Source organism: Mustela lutreola, chromosome 3, assembly GCF_030435805.1.
Source record: "Mustela lutreola isolate mMusLut2 chromosome 3, mMusLut2.pri, whole genome shotgun sequence".
Lineage (NCBI taxonomy): Eukaryota > Metazoa > Chordata > Mammalia > Carnivora > Mustelidae > Mustela > Mustela lutreola.
The window spans coordinates 161,542,208-161,563,554 of NC_081292.1; the positions used below are offsets into that span (position 1 = coordinate 161,542,208).

At 34.8% G+C, this 21,347-nt stretch overlaps 1 protein-coding gene across 1 annotated transcript in view; it reads left to right on the plus strand.

The window, feature by feature from the left end:
• ARL5A (ADP ribosylation factor like GTPase 5A) overlaps positions 1–13,816 on the plus strand; it is a 31,057-nt gene extending 17,241 nt beyond the window's left edge. Inside the window, exons 5-6 of the mRNA XM_059167343.1 lie at positions 4,421–4,572; positions 7,462–13,816. Coding sequence (XP_059023326.1) covers positions 4,421–4,572; positions 7,462–7,510 — 201 coding nt within the window. The 3' untranslated portion in view covers positions 7,511–13,816. The remainder of the gene's footprint in view (positions 1–4,420; positions 4,573–7,461) is intronic.
• Positions 13,817–21,347: the final 7,531 nt, after the last annotated feature.

Here is a 21,347-nt window from a genome sequence, read left to right on the forward strand (position 1 = left end):
ACTGCCCCGCCCCCCCCCAAGTAAATAAATAAACCTGAAAAAAAAAAAAAAACTAGATATCTTTGTAATGACGTTTCTTTTCTTTTTTTTTTTAAGATTTTATTTATTATTATTATTATTATTATTATTATTATTATTTTTGAATAGAGGGAGAGAGGGAGTGTGTGAGTAGGGAAGAAGGGCAGAGAGAGAGGGAAAGAGAAAGCCCAAACAGGCTCCAACTGTCAGCTTAGAGCCTGATGTGGGCTTAATCTCATGATTCTGAGATTGTGACCTGACCCAAAATCAAGAGTTGATACATAACCAGCTGAGCCACCCAGGCGCCCCTGAAGTTCCTGTTTTTTGTGCAGGGATCATGCCCACCGTGATGCAGTGTCCCATTTTGGATTGATTCTGGCAGCTGTATTAAACCCTTGTTTTTTGTGTGTTTTTTTTTTTTTTTTTTTTTTTTAAGTACACGTTGCTAGTCATGCATTTAAAAGTTTTGATTCTAGTTTGGGAAATAAAAAGTTATGAAATAGGTAGAAAACTAAGGATTTCTTTTTTTTAAATTTTCCCTTTGTAATTTACATAGAGGGGTTATTGTTGTGTACACCAAAGGGTTATTACTGTTTTATGAAGACTTACGAAAAAGCAAAATAAGACCCAGATATATTTGTCTTTTGGCTGTTTTTTTACTACCTTAAACAGGTAGCCTCCTCCTTTGATTCTTACTCTAATTTGCCAATATGTAGCAGGATCAAAGAGCCCAGTAGTAGGACTCAAACAAAGTCATTGAATTTTACTAGCAGGGGGTATTAACTTGAGCTGGTCACTTAATTTCATTTGTTAGGGATGTTACCCATGTTTTATGGATTAGTACACGGAGGCCCAGAAAATTAGTGGCTTGATTTTTAAGAGCCAAGAGCCAAGATTTGAATTTAGGCATTCTCATAATTCAGGCCCTTTGTTAAGAAATAAGGCCTTATTGGAAAGTGAGAGACTGAACGGGGAGGTTGCCAGAGAAGAAAGGAATTATGGACAAATTTGGGAGCTAGATTAAGTCACCTAATAGGGCCAGGAAGAGCCAAATCGGCAGTTTTGGAAGGGCAAATGGATCAAAGAATGAGAATGTGAGTGAAAAACAAATATTGACATGGATTTAATCAAGTGTTTCATATGTACAGTAGTAACCAACAAATCTTACTATCATCACTAATAATGCTTTACATGTATTACTGGATATGAAACTATAAAATGATTTAAATATTTCTGAATGCTTCATTTTTTTTTCTAGAGAATGCTTCATTTTTTAAAAGATTTTATTTATTTATTGGAGAGAGCATGAGCACAAGTGTGGCAGGAGGGGGTGCAGAGGGAGAAGCAGACTCCACACTGAGCAGGGAACCCGATGCAGGGCCCCATTCCAGGACCCTGGGATCATTACCTGAGCTGAAGGCAGACTTTAACCCACCCAGGTGCGCCCTGAGAGCCTCATCTTAAAAGAAATGAAAAACTTTGAAGCTCATGAATTTTGAAATAGTCCCAAACACAAAAGTATAGATCAAGTTTTATTTGGAGTGACTCAGCCTCTAGGAATTATCTTCACAAATGAAACTTTGAGAAACAAACTGAAAATTGCATATGGCATATGGAAGATGCTAAGTAAATGTGTCTTGCATGTGCTGCTGTTCATCTTCTTGACTAAATGAAGAAATATTTTTAGACTCTTAACAATAATCTGTAATAGGTAGCAGAAAGTTCTTCGAAGTTTGGCTGATGTGTAAAAGTCACCACTGTTGCCCTTGTACTTTGATCTCTTACTAAGTCAAGTTGATGAGCAGCCCTAATCTAGTACATCTCTCTTTTTTTTTAATTTTTATTAACATACACTGTATTAATTGCCCCAAGGGTACAGGTCCGTGACTCATCAGGGTTACACACTTCACAGTGCTCACCATACAATCCAGTGTGTATCTTTTCTGTTGTTAAAATGATGGATAATTGGTCCTCAGGTTATTCAATAAAAAGTAAAAGAAGATTTTCATCTCTTGCTAAATACTCAGAAATGGGGAAAATAGCTATTTTTTTTAAACAAGAACCCTAAATTTAAAAAGTTAAGCCAGTGAAATATAGAAAAATTAGATACAGTATGGGTTTTATTTTGAGACCTTTCAATAAATAGCTTTATTTTTTATATTTTCCAATTTTCATTCTAGGTGCTTCTCCAAATTTCATCACCAGGAGTGATTAGTATAGATTACATGCAAGTAGAATAGCATAAACAATGTGTTCTAACTTGTGCCAGGTATTTCTAATGTCAGAAATGTGCTCTTTGAACATGCCAGCATTAGCCGTCCTGACCTATATAAGATTTCAGCATACTCTAGCAAGAGATACTGAAACCGGGAAGATAGGAAGATAGGAATTCCGTTCCATGGAAAGTCCACCTACTCAGTGATTCAGCCACATATCAACTATTGATAAGTGTTCTGTTTCCCAGTTAGGATAGGAAAAAAGTATTTGATCCTTGATAATGAAATATAGTAGATGTACTGGCTATAGCCCACCTCCTCAACTTTTTACCTTTTATGTGGACAGATGAACTGAACAGAGGTGAAATAAATTGAATACAAAATCTTAAAATTCTAGAGTATCCCTCTCTGACCATGCTTTTCAAGTAACTGTCATTAACAGTTTCTGGTAGCATAGCTGCCATCCTGCAGAGGGCGCTGTAACTAAAAGTCTATCTTGATTGTTATATAAGACATTTTGCACAATACCTTTTAACCAAATAAAAAATTTATTACTTATATTTTTATTGACATCAGAAAAAAAATCAAATTATAGAAGCTCTGTTCTCACAAAGTAAAATAATGTGGAGCAGTGTCAATTTATATATACTAAAGAATTTATTGTTTTAAACACATATACACATGATTGAAATAAAAATATTCTATAAAAATCCCTAAGAAGAATGATGTCATTCAACACAGTTGAGAAAACTTGCAAGCGCAGCACTAAAACTTTAGTTTTCTCAGTATCTCTTTGTGCGTGTGTATGTATACAATTTTATGAAAGCTTAATCTACCAGTTGAATGTGTCCATCATGGGTTCTTAATTCAGGATCCATGAATGGAATTTAGGGTATCTCTTAACACCCTTTAACATCATATATAAATCTTATATGTATCTTTTTTATGAGAAAAAGTCCATAGTTTTCAATAGATTATCCAGGAATCCCCTGGCTTTAAAAATGGGAAAGGGGAAGTGCCTTGGTGGCTCAGTGGGTTAAAAATGGGCACGGGAAGGATAGGGTAGAGTAAAAGGAGATGAATAACCATTGGACTGCTTTGTGAGTAAAACATGAAACCAGTCACTTTGGTAAAGATGACCCTCATTTTCCAGGAAGTAACTGAACTTTTACTGACTGTTACCCAAAGCCAGGTACTGACCTGGAGTGTTTTTCATGTTCATTCATCCAAACCATATCCCCAGGAGGTAGGTGGTGGTCTCAGGATTATATTATAAATGAGGGGCAGCAGTTATACCGGGAAAATCTCAGTTCAAACCTGGTTCTGTTACTCAGTAGTTATATGACCTTGTATGAGTTACTCACTGCTGGGTCTTAGTTTTCCTCATCTGTAAAATGGGAATCTTATAGGCATCTTACTAGGATTTAAGAGATTTTGTTTGGAAAACGGTTAATGTAATGGGTGTCTTATTCAGATTAGATAATAAACGTTAGTTATGAGTAACAAATTCAGAAAAATTAAAGAATTTGCCTCAGAGGCAAAGCCTAGAAGTGTCAAAACTATCTAATTAGGAAACTTGATAAACTTAATGCCAGTTCAAAAGGGCCCTATTGAATATTCAAATCTAAGAAATCTTCATGAATAAAGATAGAGGACCTAGGTCTCAGAAGAATAGGATGGGTTTAGGATAGCACCTTCCAGCTGAGAATTAAAGTCTAAGGCCCTCAGGCATATACTGTATAAAATGAATTAGTTTGTTTCCTATGCACCTGGAAGGTACTAGCTTTAGGTGTGGGTACCTAAAGAAAAGATCGAGGTAGAATTTTGAAAAACTCTTGAGTGCCATGCAAAAAAGTAGCTCTTAGCTATGGAAACTTAGTTTTGGGTTAGGGAGAGGGGTAAATACATATTTGAAGATAAGACTGTTAACTGTAGCACTTAGGATCATTTAAAAAAAATGTAATTTAGGGCTGTAAGAAATATGTTAGTCCTTAAAAATACAGAAGTGTGTATTTAAAGTGAGTTTAGTTTTAAGTTTACTGTCCATCAGCATAAGAGCCGTGAGATGCTTTTATGTCCAGTAGTTGTGGAATTCTAGGTTAAAAGATCAAAAGTATTCAGTTAATTAAGTTGGAAAATCTATAAATAAAATGCACTGGCCTTTACAATTTTGTTTGCTCCTGTAGGACCTACGGAAAGCTGGATTGCTGATTTTTGCTAATAAACAAGATGTTAAAGAATGCATGACTGTAGCAGAAATCTCCCAGTTTTTGAAACTAACTTCTATTAAAGATCACCAGTGGCATATCCAGGCATGCTGTGCTCTTACTGGCGAGGGGTAAGAGGTCTTCTTTTTGGAAAACATATTTAGTTTAGAAACATGTATTTCTTCTTTGAATGAATAAATATTTAAGGCTACCATGTATAAAACAATGTAAGGGAGAGATGTGACACATAGTCCTTACTTGTAATTAGAGTTTCTAGCTTGGTTCTGTAAAGAATAAAATAAAAAACATATACGTAATACATGTAAACATACTGAACTAATCCATGTGAACAAATAGAGGAAGAATGGCTGTTGGAATTCAGAGGAACAGGAGTGTCACGGAGAGCTGGACAAGTCAGGGAACCGTTCTGGTACTGGTGGTGGATCTTAACACTGTCAAGTCCTGTGCCTTGAGTGCTTTCCATACAGTGTATCATTTAGTTGTGGTAACAGTCCTGTGGACTGATTAGTTTTAATTTACATTTTATCCATAAAGAAGCTGAACTGGAAAAGGATTCAAGTGTGAGACTAATTTGGAGATACTCATTTTGCCACCAGAGTAGTCAGGAGGTGGGTTTTGCACTTTTAAAAAGGGGGCGGGGCTGAAATTGGAGAGAGTTTGGCACGAAGGTTCCTGGTTTGGGAGAGAAAGGTAGATGCCTGCAGTAGAATTTTGCCCTAGTCTAATGCCCAGAGATGAAAGGATTTCAAGAAAGAAGTGGTTTGTCAGTATTGTCAAATATAAGGTCAAGGATCAGGAGGAAGGAGAGAGGGCTATTAAGAGAGGGAATGAAGGAGGTTAGAAGTAGGATAAAAAGCTGTAAAAGAGGTGAGCAAGTTAAGGTTTTTATTGTAGTTGTATTTCCAAAATATGGTGGATCTATGTATTTAAAAGCAATGAAAAATAATTAAATTGGAGATGAAGATTCTAATTAGAGGTCTTGAATTTGATATAGGAAAGAGCAGAAGCTGGGGGCACAGATAGATAACTTTAGTAACTTATTATATTAGTTCACCTTCACCATGTTCTTGAGGAGGAGAATTTCTCCCATCTCAGCTACCTCATCTGTTTCTGCCCCAAGCTTCTAGTCTTGCCTAACATCAGAAGAACCTCAACCCCAAACTTAAGACCTCTTTGAAGAATCCCTCATACGTGTATTTAAAAGCGGAGAGAAAAGAATTAAATTGGAGATGAAGCTGAATCTTAGTGAAATAGAAGTCTCTGTTACCTGATTACAGACATTTGATAGAACATAGTTAGAACCTCAAAAAAGCAAATATGTTGTTTAAAAAAAAAAAAGTCACAGGTAATACCCATTGTCCACATACTCATTTAGGTAAAAATATCTTACCATTACAAATCTTTGTCAAATAGTTGGATACATGTTGATATAGGTATATCTTTATATGTTATATTTGTCTACCAAAGGCCTTTAAGCAAAAGCACTGATTTTAATACTAAATTAGATTTAAAAAAAAGATCATGTAGGAATGACAAAAGATTTGACTTAAATACTTGGAGTAATTGTGTGGAAATAGATCATTAGTTGGGATAGATACAAACCCTGGCAGTTTCATTTTTTAAAAGAGGAGATCCGTGGATGATGTTAATATCTTTCTAATTTTTTATTTATGTGGGCTTCCCTCTCCAGTAGTTATCAAGTGGAAATGTTTGGTTTTGGAGAAAATACTTCCCTTTTTCACTTTGGCCACCTTGATCTAAGCTCTACGTTTTAGTGCTGGTTGGCATTTTAACTCCCACTTCTGCCGTTTGCAACTGTCTTTTAAGCCTGGATTCCCTCTTGTAGTATGGGAAGGCTTCTGCTTTCAGGATTGTAAAGATTAAGATTGTGGATAGTAAGTGCTTAGCACAGTTTCTAGTTTGCTGTTAGGTAACTGCTGTTCATTTAACACTTCATACTTAATTTATTTGCCTATTATTTTGCACCATTTCCTATCAGCAGTTTAAAAGTAAGGAATCTAGTAACAGTAGGGAAAATATGAGCAACATCAAAACAATTTCCTTACCTCATTGTCTTTTCTTCTTTTTCTTCTTTTACATTTTTAGATTCATACTGCCACAATAATCTGAGTTCTGGTGTTTTTTAATTAAATACTAGTATAGTTTATCATATCTATAAAAGCTCCTCATAGAGAATAGTTAATATTTTCTGACAGTCTTCTGTTTTGTTTTAATATGTACAACATTTTCTTCTCTCTAAACATTCAGTTTTGTTATCATAGTGAATTCCCTATGTTTTGTGCTATTCTTAATTACAGATTGTTCACTAGCAACTGGTATTAGTGATTAAGAGATTTTATTCCCTTCAAATTTGTAAAATACATAGATGGAACATACGTATTATTGTATGTATACTTTCTTTTACCACCTCAACTATATATTTGGTTTAACATCCTGCCACTTTTATTTCATTTATATCATGAACATTTTATTATACTGTAAAATTGTCTTTGAAAGGAAGTTTTTAATATTTCATGATATCAGTGTTCTGTAATTTAATTTTTTTCTCTATTTCTGGGTGTTTAAATTTTACTTTTACCTATTAAAAATGCTTTGATGAACAGTCTTTTATATATCAGCCTGTCCTTGTCTCTTAGAGTTTTTTAGAATATATTTCTAGAAGTAGAAAAAAGGTATTGATATTTTAAGTATTTCTGATACATATTGCCAAATTACTTTCTGTGGGTATTCATTATATAATTATTGAGTTCCTTTTATCTCTCAGGCAGTGGTCTAGGCCCTAGAGACATGACAAAACCCGAAAAGCATGGATGTACTACTCTGTATGAGAGTATGGCTTCACCACAATAAAACCAGCATTGAATATTACTGATTTCTTAATCTTTGTTGTTTAGGAAAATGAAAAATGATACTTTTTAGTTTGTTGTTCCTAGTTTCTTAGTTGAGAATTTAATCAGATGATTTTATATTTTTCATAGATTATGCCAAGGACTTGAATGGATGATGTCACGACTTAAGATTAGATGATCTCTACTGACCTCTCCTCATAGACTTTGTATAAATGAAGTGCTGGACTTTACCTGAAAGCTGCAAAAATTAATGGTTTAGATATATTTATAATAAACTGATTTAAACTTTTTCTATCAGAAGAAAAATTAAGACCACTTATTTGAAAACAAAGATGAAGTCTCACTTTCCAACCTGCTTTCTCATTAGTTCCTTCCAAAGCAAGGTCTTTAAAGCTGTGATTGTCATTTTTCTCATAATGAATCCTCTCAGGACATTGTGTAGCCTGTGGTAAGTACAAAGGGAGAAGAAGACATTTTTCACTTTAAGAGCTTTATTATCAGTATAACTCTCCCTAGTTGAATGTGTATTCTCTTCGTGTTCCATTAAGTCAAAATACAAATCAGCACAGATACTCAGTTTCCAATACTTTAAAATGTAATGTTAATTATGAGAAGTATTTTGCATAAGGTTGTGTGTATTGTGTATATACCTCAAACTCAAGTTTATGGCTTTGATTATGTTCTAAAGAAAAGCAAAGAACGAAAAAAGTAATAATATCCTTAGTTAATGACCATAATGACATGAGTACTGGCATCGCTGTTCAGTGCCATTTTGTGCTTTCCTCTTGTATTCTCTGTATTGTACTAACCAACCCCCAGAATCATTGGGCTGCTCTTTAAAAAAGAAAAGAAAGAAAAGGAGGAAGCTCAACAGTGTGTACCTATTTTTTGTTGATCAGATTATATACATGAAAGCATGTAATCCAGCTGAGTGGAGTATCTGCAAATTTTTGGCTTAATATTATGAATGGACAGAATTACACATTGAGCAATTATCAGATTGGTTCCTTTATTGGATCTGTGCCATCTAAATTTCTGAGAAAATTGTTAATTCGTTAATCGGTCAATCATTAATTGTGATTAAAATTATCAAGTGATTTTTTTTTCCCAACGTTAATGGGAAGCTGTTGTGTAAAATGTCTGCCCAGAGAAGTATCACTCTATAAATATTAATCAAATAGTTTACCTATAATCTTCTTAAGTATTGAATTATATGTCAAGCATTTAAAGTGAGTTTGAGATGAAAAGTAAAGCTTATTTTCTAAGCAAGAAAGTTATTTCTTAATTTGAAAATTTCTCATTTTAGGAATTAGGATAGTTTGAGATTTTTGTTTCTACATGTTTCTTTTTATCTTCCTAACACCACATGAATGCATTGACAATTATAAAATACAAACTTTTATGCTTTTAAGAATTGGGTTTAAAAGTTGAACAACATGATACACATTTTTACAGAGAAGTGACTTGGCCCCAAATATGTTTGCTTAGGATATTTTTTTTTTTCACTGAAAATGAAAAAAATATGATGGTTGAAGGTATTTCTGTTGTAATTTCTGTTGTATCCTAAATGTGTTCAAACGTATTTTGGGGTGCTCTCTTTGTATATGTTTCATGCCCTGAAAATCTGAAGGCTGATCCAAACTGGCATGTTGTAGAATATTGAAGAAAAGAAGTAACTACGTTTAATACCAGCCTTTTAGATTTCATGCAGATGTTGATGAGGAATCATAGTATATATACCACAAGCATTGACAAAACTTGGAAAGTTTCTTTCTGTAATATATAATATACTCAATATCTAAATCCAAGTCAGGCATGAGAGATCAGTGTTTAACAGTGGATGTGTTGTGTGTTATATTACAATGTTCATAATGCAGGTACAACATTTTAATATTTGTCAACTTGCTTTTACAAAAGTAAATTCTAAATTACTAAGCTTTATTCATACGTTCTTACACTTTTTCAAATCACTATGAGTAATTACTTGTTTTGTATTAAAAACTCCCATAAAAACCTAAATCTGTTTTGCAGATGTTGCATTTTCATCAGAGATAAATAATCTGTAAAGTAGTCCGGCAAATTCACATCTACCCTTTTTATCTTTTCATTTGAATAATCACAGCTTAGTCCCGTGGGTTGCTGCTGCCTTGGTTCAGCACTATGTCAGCAAGCTCCCTTCTCAGCAGGGTGCTGGCTAGACTTTATTCTTAGTTGAATGTTTCAAGTGTGCACTACAATGTTAACAGTTGGTTTAGTGTGGGGGCGACTGACATGGCATCATGAGAATGCATGAAATCTTATACCACATTTATAAAACGTGATTTTTTTGTTACATTCTCCCTTTCTAGGTTAAACATTAGAAATAAGGTTGTCCCTATATACTTGTACATAAAACCAAAATTACAATGAGAAAAAAATTTTAATTCATGTATGACTATACATCAAGATAATTTAACAGTATTATTTCCAAATACGATGGAGAGCCTCATGAGTAGTGATATTGGCGATTTATATGTAGTTTCAGTAGAATTAAGCAAAGAGCGGTGTTTTTGGTTTTTAATATGCTATTTTGGGTGCAAACAGTCATCTTATTTAGAGTCATTGTGCTCACCTCTGAAAAGAACAAAGCTTCATACCTCTATACCTGTGGCTGGATTCGAATATCCTTGTTTGTTACTAACTTTGAAACTCATATAATTATTCTTGATAATCTTGGTAAAAGTAACCATATGCTATAAGCATTTAAATATGTTTAATTTTGTGATAATAGCATTTACAAAGTATATCTTACACATTATATTGAGGAGTCTAGTTTGAAAATTTTCTGTTCTCTCTTTTTTGGCTCTTAAAATGGGCAAAGAATACAGTGAAGGCAGGTGGCTTGGGGGACAGTAGGAAGTGGGAATGACATTTTGCCTTAAGAATAAAAAAAGTGCTTTAGCACTGCTGACTGGCATTTTTAATGCAGATAGTTAAAGTGATTTTAGAAGTATGGTGTGAAATAGAAGAGTTTCTGTTTTCTGGCCTTTATGAAGTGCCTAATAGGTATTAACAGAAAAGTACAGGGAGCTTGAGGAAAGGCAGGAAGTCCCTGAGATACTCTTTTCTTTTTTGTCTGAGTGTATAGAATTAAGATGCCTAGAAATTGGATTCTGTTGTCCTCTGTCTTGTAGGTCATTACCTTTCTTGGCTCTGACCACAGCAACCACATACAGTACAGACAACCTCAAAATCTGTTTGTATTAGTGTAAATACAAAAACTGTAAACAACTTTCTAGTTTTCTCTGCAGGCATTTTTGGGAATGTTATCTGTAGTGTATTCTACTTTGTATCTAGAGAATAGCAGTATATCCCAGATTTTTCTGTTGACTTTGGGGTGGTCATCTCTCAATTACCCAGTTGTATCCTGGCGTCAGTCCCTCTTTCAGAGCTGGGTAGAGACAAGGTCTCTTTGCATGACTTATCTTTGACCCCTCCCAACTGTTCAGATATCTCGAACTTCTTGCTGCAGATCAGCTTTGCCATAGCTCAGCCATCCCTTGCTCCCATGTATCTTCATTCACCATCAGTGAAGGTACGTTACGTAGTCCTGGGGGTATTCTAAACTTTGCCTTATAGCCGTCATTCCCCAAACCACCAGTTTCTAAGTAGGTTCTCTAGTTCTTTGCTGTCTCCCCACCACTGGCTTGATTTATCAATTTGTACTTGGCTCATTAAAGATTATTGTCAGGGGTTTTGAGTACATCAGAAAACTGGCTTGCTGTGCATACAGCATATAAATGCCAGTAGTAAAATCCTTAATACTATATTTAACATTTTAATGCCTCTCAATTTTAGCTTCCTATGCTGAAAAGTAGATTCAGAAAGATAAGAGAACTAACTACCTAGACTTTGCCAGCTCCTCAAGCTGCTAGTTAGGAATGAAAGGGGTGAAGTTATGTTTATGTTATCTTCCCATTACCAACAATGGATTATGTTTTGGAGGATACCTGTGTAAACAACATGAGTTAGAAAAAGATGCCAAACCAAATTTATATGTAGTGTTTACCCCAAAGACATCCTTAAAACTTATAGCCCACCTTCTATTTTTTTCCTCAGGTTTACTTAAAGAACACAAATAAACATTACATGTCTAAAGGAATTAGTAAGGAGAAGCCTATCTTTACAAAATAAACCTGTTAAAAGACCTCAAAATCCTCATCCATCATGTGTTGATTCTGTATAGCTGTAGATACAATATAGACATTACTAATTTAAAGTTGCCCCATAACAGAAATAGAACTTCTATCTCATGCTCCCTCAAAGAATGTGTGATAATTTTAAGACCATATTGGTGAAATAAAGGGAAAAAAAATTTAAACTTTGGATGCTAAAAAAAATGACTATTTCTGTTAAACCCTAAGGTGTATAGAATTGTGAGGAAATTGTAACAGGATGCAGTTGGGTTAATTATGCAGTTTTTAAAATCAGTTGTCTAGTTGTTACGTATTGTTCTAAAAACTAACTTTATGGTCTTGCCTGCTGGATCTGCTGTTCTTTGAGGAAGATTCCCATAGTCTACACTCCAGAAGTGCCTAAAATTGATTTGTGTGGGATTTTTAGTCCATCTAATAAATTATATGTGTTTTCTGTTGTATTATATGTGCTTGGTATATTGATGACAAAGCACTGAGGATTTCTAAGTCACAGTTTGTGCTTTATTTGAGTAAAAAACAACAACAACAAACCTAGATAACAAACCATATTTTAAGAAACATGAGCAAAACCATTTTTTCTCTTTCCCAATAGAAATGTTCTGTTGCCCTTCTGCTAATGTAGAGGCTGGAAAACAACCCTATTTCTGTTTTTTTAAAAATAGCTTTCACTCACAGAAAATTACATTGTGTGTTTTAAAACCTTAGTGAAAGTTCATTGCTTATTTGAGTAGTCTCTTAACTCTCCTCATACTTAGTGGTTAATAAATTTGATCATATTGTTTAGATCTTGATCATTTCGTGTGTGTGCATGCCCAAATCCTTCCTCTTTATTTAGATTCTACTTATAAACGAAACTATTTGATAGACTCCTATTATGTTTCTCATTTTTCCCCTTCCCTCTCTCCCTCCCTCCCTTTTTTTTTCCAATCATAGAGTGTGACTCTAAATTCTGGGGGCAGAGACTTGACTATATTTTCAGTGATTTATAATTATATTGTGTTTATATTTCAAATCATCTTGCATGGAAAGTGAAATGTGTACATGATTTTAAATAATTGTATACTATTCTCTTCTCCAAAATTTCTTCCATTGGTGGTATAAAGAATTCCTCTAATTATTTTTGCTTAAACTAGTCATTTAGATTGGAGTAGTCTTTACTTATATTATGGCCCTCTATGATTTTTTTGAGAGGAGGTGATACCTGCAGAGCACTTTTAAAAATTTTTTCTGGGATAATGTTCAAGATAACATTGAGGAGGAAGCTATAATTATGTCTAAGCAGGGCTCTTTTGGTTGCTAGAGATGAGAAAAATGTATACTAATTTTGATTTGTGCTTAAAATACATTTTACTAACAGTATTGATTTTAAATATGACAAATTCTTATAGATCATCTTCCTTCTTTATTGTGTTTTCCTAGAGAAGCCTACATGAAAATGTGTTCCAACTCGTCTGTTTGTGTAACTACCCCTCCCAAATTAACCTCTATGTGTATGGATATCATTGAAGCCACATTTAAAACAAAAAGGAATTAGAAAAACTTTCGGAAGTTTTAGGTTGTTTGTATTGGAATTTCTAATATGATAAAAGGTTTTAAGTCAAGCTTTGTATGCACGAAGAGGCAGAAAAATCTGTCTTCTCTCTCTCTTTTTTAGAACTAACGTTTCTCTGTATCCTAAGAAAAGTTTACACTCAAGGAATATTCCTAAAAGTAAGGATCTTGGAGCACTTGGGTGCTTTTATAGTTCATCGCTGCTCATGTGTTAGATACCTAGGGAAATAATGTTTCAGGTCTTTCTTGACAAGACAGCTTCATGGATGGCTGGAGGATATTCCTGGTTTTGCTGAGGTTCGGAGAGAATGGCAGATTGGAAGAGGGACCTCTCCATTGGTAAAGCGGTCTTATTAGCTGCTTTGCAGAGGATATGTTACTTCGTTATACTTACAACAGTGTTCTTATGTCCATAACTCACTAAACTGTCAAGCTCCAGAAATGGAAGGCATTGGTCAGGTGACCAGTGGTAGGACCTTGTTTATTATGAAATTAAGGAATCCAGTCAAGATATGTTTGGGGGGGAATGAAAAATAAGGTTTTACTGGTGAATTTCCATGTTTAATATGTATATTAACTTTTTTTTAAAGTTGCATGTTAATCTGGGATAAAGTGTTGTCTCTGCTTTATGCTTTGAGTAAAAAGGAAAAAAAAAGATGGGTTAAATTGTTACTATTATGTACTATTACATACACCTTTTCTTTTAGAAGGGGTTAATTATAATTATTATTCACACATCTGTGTTGTCAGTGTTTTTATTCTGATTTATTCTCTAAATGTGTTTAGACTTAGTAATTGTAGCTTTATTTACTGGCCAGGGCTGGGATCTGCTAGGGCAGTTGAAAAAAAGATATGAAAGCTGCATTATGCAAATGACAAAAAGATTGTCCTCACCTTCTTTAGGAACCTTTTTATGGAACTTAGATAATAAATAGAGAGCTTTCTATCTTTTTCTTTTCTTTCTTTTTTTTTTTTTTTTTTAAGATTTTATTTATTTATTTGACAGATCACAAGCAGGCAGAGAGAGAGGAGGAAGCAGGCTCCCTGCCGAGCAGAGAGCCCGACTCGACTCAGGTCTTGATCCAAGACCTTGAGACTATGAGCCTAGCTGAAGGCAGAGGTTTTAACCCACTGAGCCATCCAAGTGCCCCTTTCTATCTTTTTCTTCTGGATGTTTGAATTGGACATGAGCCAGTTAAATAGTGACCACTTTATGTAACTAATTTGTCTTAAAATGTGAGGAAAGTTCAGTCATTTAAAGTGAGTATTATTAGAGTAAACATTCATGTGAATGGTTGATAGTAAACAAGAAAAATTAAGAAAAAAAAGTTGGGAAAGAGGAATCACCCCTCTACGCACACTTACTTGAATATTGTCTGTCTCCCATCCATTGGAATATAAGCTCCAGGATAGCCAGTGACTGTGTTGTGTTTACCAATTTTTCTCTCTCCGTGCTAAGCACAGTGCTGAGTATGTAACAGGTGTTCCATTTATATGTGTTGTTAAATGAAAGAATGAGAACTAATAATATTTTTGTGACACCCCCCCCCACCATGGATAGGTTTTTCCTAACTTACGTAATTATAGCATTCTGACAGATTTAATTCTTTTTTTTTATTGTTACGTTAGTCACCATAAAATACATCATTAGTGGGCGCCTGGGTGGCTCAGTGGGGTAAGCCGCTGCCTTCGGCTCGGGTCGTGATCTCAGGGTCCTGGGATCGAGGCCCGCATCGGGCTCTCTGCTCAGCAGGGAGCCTGCTTCCCTCTCTCTCTCTCTCTGCCTGCCTCTCCATCTACTTGTGATTTCTCTCTGTCAAATAAATAAATAAAGTCTTAAAAAAAATACATCATTAGTTTTTGATGCAGTGTTCTAAGACTCATTGTTTATGCACCACTCCCAGTGCTCCATGCAGTATGTGCCCTCCTGAATACCTACCACAAGGCTCACCCATCCCTCCAGCCCCTTCCCTCTAAAACCCTCAGTTTGGTTCTCAGAGTCATTTAATTCTACCTTAGTTCAAAAAGGATTCAAGGTGACTGTGTTTTTCTTATTAGTTCCTGTGGTATAAATCAAGATTTATTTCCTTAAAAATGGCCTAAAAACATCATGCAGTGCAATAAGTGGTGTATACAAGTTTTATTTATTTGAAATTTTGTGGATCTGCATCTAGGAATGTCAGGAACATACAGAGTTTATTGTAAGCATTTGTAGACATTGAAATGGTAAATGGTACAAAACTCTTTTGGAAAAAAAGCTGTCATCGTCTTGATCTTTGTGCCCTTTTTTCATTTTTCGCATCTGGAATATCCCTCTTTTGCTACTAAAGTCGCTTTTGTCCCATGAAAATAATGAGATCTTCACAACTTAAAATAGCCTCTGACATTCCTTTTAAGTGTGTCCCTTATGACTGGTACCAGCCTTTGTAATTCTGTGACTTTGACCTGCCTAAGTGACCAGTTATTCACATCACTACATGCCCTGCATTTTAGCAAATCATTCTCTTTTAGCATGGATGAGATCATTTTGAGGCAGTCCCAATGTTTGGGTGCTTCCAGGTGTTGGATTCCCAAATAATATTTTACTATATTTTCATTTTTTTCTTGTACAAGGAACATTGTGAAGGACATAGTCTACTGAGAGCTTTTTTTTCATAGTTGAGAGTATTTTTTTTAAAGGTTTTATTTATTTATTTGACAGAGATCACAAGTCGACAGAGAGGCAGGCAGAGAGAGAGGGGGAAGCAGGCTCCCTGCTGAGCAGAGAACCCAATGCGGGGCTCCATCCCAGGACCCTAAGATCATGACCTGAGCCGAAGGCAGCGGCTTAACCCACTGAGCCACCCAGGCGCCCAAGAGTATTTTTTTCATAGCAGTATTTCTTTTGGCTAGAATTTCAGAACTGCAGCTTCTGGATTATGTATGTTGGGGTTTGAGAGAGTGCCTATTCATATTTAATTAATATTTGGATTTTTTATAAACCCTTTCCACTTTAATAACAGGATAAATATGTTGTCCTATTTTGTACTTAATTGTTTATTGATACTATCTTTCTATGTATTTTAGTTTCTTTTGCTTTGTTCACTTATTATTAGAATCTTAGTTTTTTTCTTAGACATCTATTAAATAGTAATATATTAGTACTTAATGATGATTTTACAGACTTCCCAGTTTGCCCCTTTAATTTTTATATTTTTTAGCATATGTGTTTATTAATGTAAAAAATTACATAGAGAGGGCGCCTGGGTGGCTCAGTGGGTTAAGCCGCTGCCTTCGGCTCAGGTCATGATCTCAGGGTCCTGGGATCGAGGCCCGCATCGGGCTCTCTGCTCAGCAGGGAGCCTGCTTCCCTCTCTCTCTCTCTCTGCCTGCCTCTCCATCTACTTGTGATTTCTCTCTGTCAAATAAAAAAAAAAAAAAAAAAAAATCTAAAAATTACATAGTACATATTTCTTTGAAAACCCAAAAAGAAATAATAAAAAGAAAATTAAAATCACCCATTGTCCCACCATTCTAAGAAGACCAGTATTGATACTTTGGGATGGATATGTGTATGTATATTTGAGTGTATGTTTTCAATATAGAGTTCTAAATGCCCTATAGTTTTCCCACAATATACTATAGACATTTTTCATATATAAAAATTACTTTAATGATGTATTTGCTGTTTGGGTTGTCCCAATTTATTTAGCCAGTCTTCTGTTGATATACATTAACTTGTTACTTATTTCTTGCTATTAAAAACAATACTGCAAGTAATACTTGAATTTACTTTTCATTCAGTCTACAAGTTGAATTTCTGCATTAGAGTGTATGTACATTTAAAGAACATCCAATTGTCTTCCCCAAAATTTCCCCACATTCTGGTCAGTTCTTCACTCACACACATGGCCATCTTTATATCAAAACACTTTACACTACATTGTCCTGTTCTCACTGTTCACAGGCTGCCACCACTTTACCCAGGCATTTCCAGGTTGTGCATGTATATTCACTGGTTTCCCCAATCAGCAAAATGCAGGTTTCTGTTATCTTTAGCCTTCAATCTGTTGTGCGAAGCTTACTTGTTAACCTCATCTTAATGTGTTCAACGTGTGCTTATCACTGATTCCTTTTTGGAATAATAGAAGGGAAAAACCTATTAAAAAATACACTTCCAACTGACCTTTTTCAATATTAGGGAAAGATACTCTCCAACATTTCTTATCATCTAGCATTAGATGACCTGTCTTCCTCCTCAGTGATGTTTTCCCAAAAGCATGTTGTCTACAACTGTCAGCTTTCAATGCTAGTCCTTTTACTTTTCTGTTAAAGGTTCTTTGTCTTATAGAAAGTTTACATTCAGTTTAATAATACAGAATGTACTCTCTCTGAATTGTCACTGAATTCCCATTTCATCATTATCTTTGTAAGAAAATGGCTTTTGATCGACAAGATTTTAAGATTCAGGAGCACATCTTTGTATATTTCAAGTAATACCTGTTTCATTTTTTTAAGTTTCATCCCCAGGCGAAGAGTGATACCTCACCTGTATAATTACATTTATTTGGTTACAACTGAGTTTGAACTCTTCATGAATTTTTGGTTATTTTATTTTATATAAAATTTTCAGTGTCCTTTGTACATTTTGCTACTGGCTATGTGAAAGTTTAAAGAATATTAATTTTTTGCCATGTGTCATTAAACTTTCTATTTTGTTTTGTGATATCTGAAGTTGGTCTCATGAGAAGTCAAAATTTTAGTTAAATATGTTAGCCTTTCTTTATGGTCTATGTTTCTTGTTCAGAATTTTTGTGTGGAGGGACGCCTGGGTGGCTCAGTTGGTTAAGCAGCTGCCTTCGGCTCAGGTCATGATCCCAGCGTCCTGGGATCGAGTCCGACATCGGGCTCCTTGCTCCGCAGGGAGCCTGCTTCTCCCTCTGACTCTGTCTGCCACTCTGCCTGTGCTCGCTCTCTCTCCCTCTCTGACAAATAAATAAATAAAATCTAAAAAAAAATTTTTTGTGTGTGGAGAAGATGGAAAATACCACAGCTGATGGTTGCAGGATATTTTTATCTATCCTCTGAGTGGATGATAGTGACTACTTCTTTTTTCCCCTTAGTAAACAGTTTACGGTAAACGTGATGGGATTGATAGAGAGCTGGTTGGCTATTTGAGCTGTTGGAATACATATCCTACATTTTGTTCAAGTGTGTATAGATTTTGACTTTCTGCAGACCCTGCCTAAGCCCTACATTGAATACAGTTCAGATGTAAAAATTAGTGTTGGAAGTTTTCTGTTAAATCATTCAAAAAATATATTCAGTGTCCATCTGTTTGACCAACATGCTAAGGAATTTGTTAAATTTTATGATGAAACGTGCCATTAAAATTTTTTTTACAAAGAGACTTTAGTAGGGGTGCCTGGGTGGCTCAGTGGGTTAAAGCCTCTGCCTTCGGCTCGGGTCATGATCCCAGCATCCTGGGATCGAGCCCCACATCGGGTTCTCTGCTCAGCAGGGAGCCTGCTTCCTCCTCTCTCTCTGCCTGCCTCTCTGCTTACTTGTGGTCTCTGTCTGTCAAGTAAATAAATAAAATCTTTAAAAAAAAAAAAAAAAGAGACTTTAGTAATACGGGGAAATGATGATTGTGACGTGAAATGGGGGGGGAAGCATGCAAACTTTTAAATCTAATATCAACTATGGAAAGTAAGTATAGAAAAAGGAAGAAAATAACATTACAGATTGTTGTAAGCCAATAGCATTAAGATTGATATTTTTCTGGTCTTTTGTGCTTTTGTGTATGTAAATATTTATCAAGCATACTACATTAATAATTAGAAAACAGTTTTGGATATTTTTGTTTGTTTTTAGAATCATTTTAATTGGGAAGGAATACAAAAATGGTTTTTAATTTATGAGTAAATGAGATGCTCTTGGGTTTTGTTTCTTGTTCCTCCTCTAATACTACATTTGGGGGCATTATGAAGAGAGATCAAGATGATTAGTAAAAATCAATTAGCTAATGCAATGCCAGTTGCAAACTCAGTGCAAGGCTGAATGATTTTGATAGGATTTTCATCAATCATTGTGGTTGTAGAAAGATTAACTACTCTTCCAGTTTATTACTTGGTATTTGTTTTTGAAGAATGCTTGAGCATATCTTTACTCATATGGTTATTTTAAAGAAGATACAAGCAAAATGCAGTAAGAATTAGAAGAAAGGTATCCTTTCCAGGGGGGTTCAAGAAGGCTTCATATAAACAGGATGGTATTGTAAACTAGACCTGGACTGTGCTTACAGCCTCGATTGTAAGCGCAGTCCTGCTCCTATTGTGTGCCTGGCTTTATGCATGCTGGCATGTTTTAAGACCTCAACTTCATCGGTTTTCAAAACCTTTTTAGCAATGAGCCCTTTTTTCACAGGGTTCATTGTTCTGTGGAACCCTTGTGTAAAAAACAAAGTTGATGTTTTATTTCAGTGCAGTTTCTGTTAGATGCCATATTTACTGGTTAAAAACAAAAACAGTGTAATTAAAATTTAATTAAAAATTTACACTTATTTTTAAATTGATTAGTGTTTCACATTAATCAACTTTTGAAAGTCAGAAAATAATTGACAAAAAGATTGATTTCCTATAGATAGAAATGACAAATTTGAAGTTAATGGCTTACAGTGCATACTAGTGGTGCTAACATTTTAGCTTTATGTTAATAAAACTTTAACTGGTTTTTAGGGAAAGTGGTAGTCATTTTTTCAAGAAAATGTAAGATCTTTTTCAGATTACAAAATCACCTGCCTATTTTTGTACTTAAGAAAGTTATTTACAGTTTAATGGACTGCTTTACTAATATTTGTCAGATGAGAACCTTTAATAAAAGATGTGAGTTGATTTTCTACAACATGTTTTCCGTGGTGAATGTGGCTCGCAAATATTTTCCTCTTTTATTATTTGATTAAGTCATTTGATTAGGCAAAATCATTTGTTACCCCTTAAAATGAATGTTAGAGCCCATTCATGAAAAAGCAAAATTGATAACATGAATAAAGGTCAGAAGGGAATGACACCAAATGGTTAACAGTGGCTTTTTTTTTTTTTTTAAGATTTTATTTATTTATTTGACAGAGACACAGCAAGATAGAGAAGAGAAGCAGGGGGAGAGGGAGAAGCAGTCTTTCCAATGAGCAGGGAGCTGGATGTGGGGTTTGATCCCAGGATTGTGACCTGAACAGAAGGTTCAGCCACGACTCAGCAATGACTGAGCCACCCAGGTGCCCCTAATAGTGGGTTTTCTAAGGAATGAGATTATTCACAGTCTGAGTTTTATACCAGGTGTAAAAATAACTTTGTTATAACAAATTTTTTTAATTTAATAATTATTTGAATAGTTACAATTAGCATGAAATTAATTATAGTAAATAGTATGTTAATTATATTATTGATAGTAAGTTGGGATGCAAAAGTATAAGAAATACAAGTATACGTAATGAATAATGAATATAAACAAATATAATTTTCTACTTAGTATCAAAATTAATACACTGAAAATTAGAACACAAGCTAACACTTTAAATGTTAATTGTAAATGTATTAAAATTAAAACTGCTTTTACTTTAAAAGGGGATTCAGGTAATTCGTTATAAACTTTCTTTTGATTTTAAGCTGCCAACTGATACAGTGCAGAAGTGATAACTTTCTGAATACTGTTACTATAAACAAACATCTCTTGGGTTCCTGCAATGTGAAAAGGAGCCAAATGTGATGATTGTGGTCTTCTTCAAGGACAGAGTGCTGATGATATCATTTCCATAGACAGTACAATGCTGCAGCTGGCTCTTGTCAGTCTAGGAAGAGAGCTCACTTAAAAAAAGACCATGAAGTAATTTGCAGTTCAGGGGCAATATTTTAAAGGAAGTGAGCTGGAAATCTACTTGTTAAAAAGAAACCTTGTAGAGTTTTTTTTTTTTTTCTTTAGTATTTTTGTCTCTTTAAAGTGTAACCATACTAATTTGCGTAGCTCATCTTAGGAATTCAGAAAACGGGGACAGTGTTCAGTATTTTACTTTTTGGATGCATGGATGCATTTTGGATGCATTTTACTTTTTGGATGCATAGAGTAAGACCGTGGAGGGGGAAGGTTATATAGGTGTTATTCAAACCAACATTGCTAATTTCATTTAAGACATTTAAGAACTACGTTTCAGAGATAGCTTTCTGTCCCCTCCAGTGTCAGGCTGACAAGCGTGTAAATACACAAGTCCCAGTGGCTTGTAAGCAGAGTCAGTAT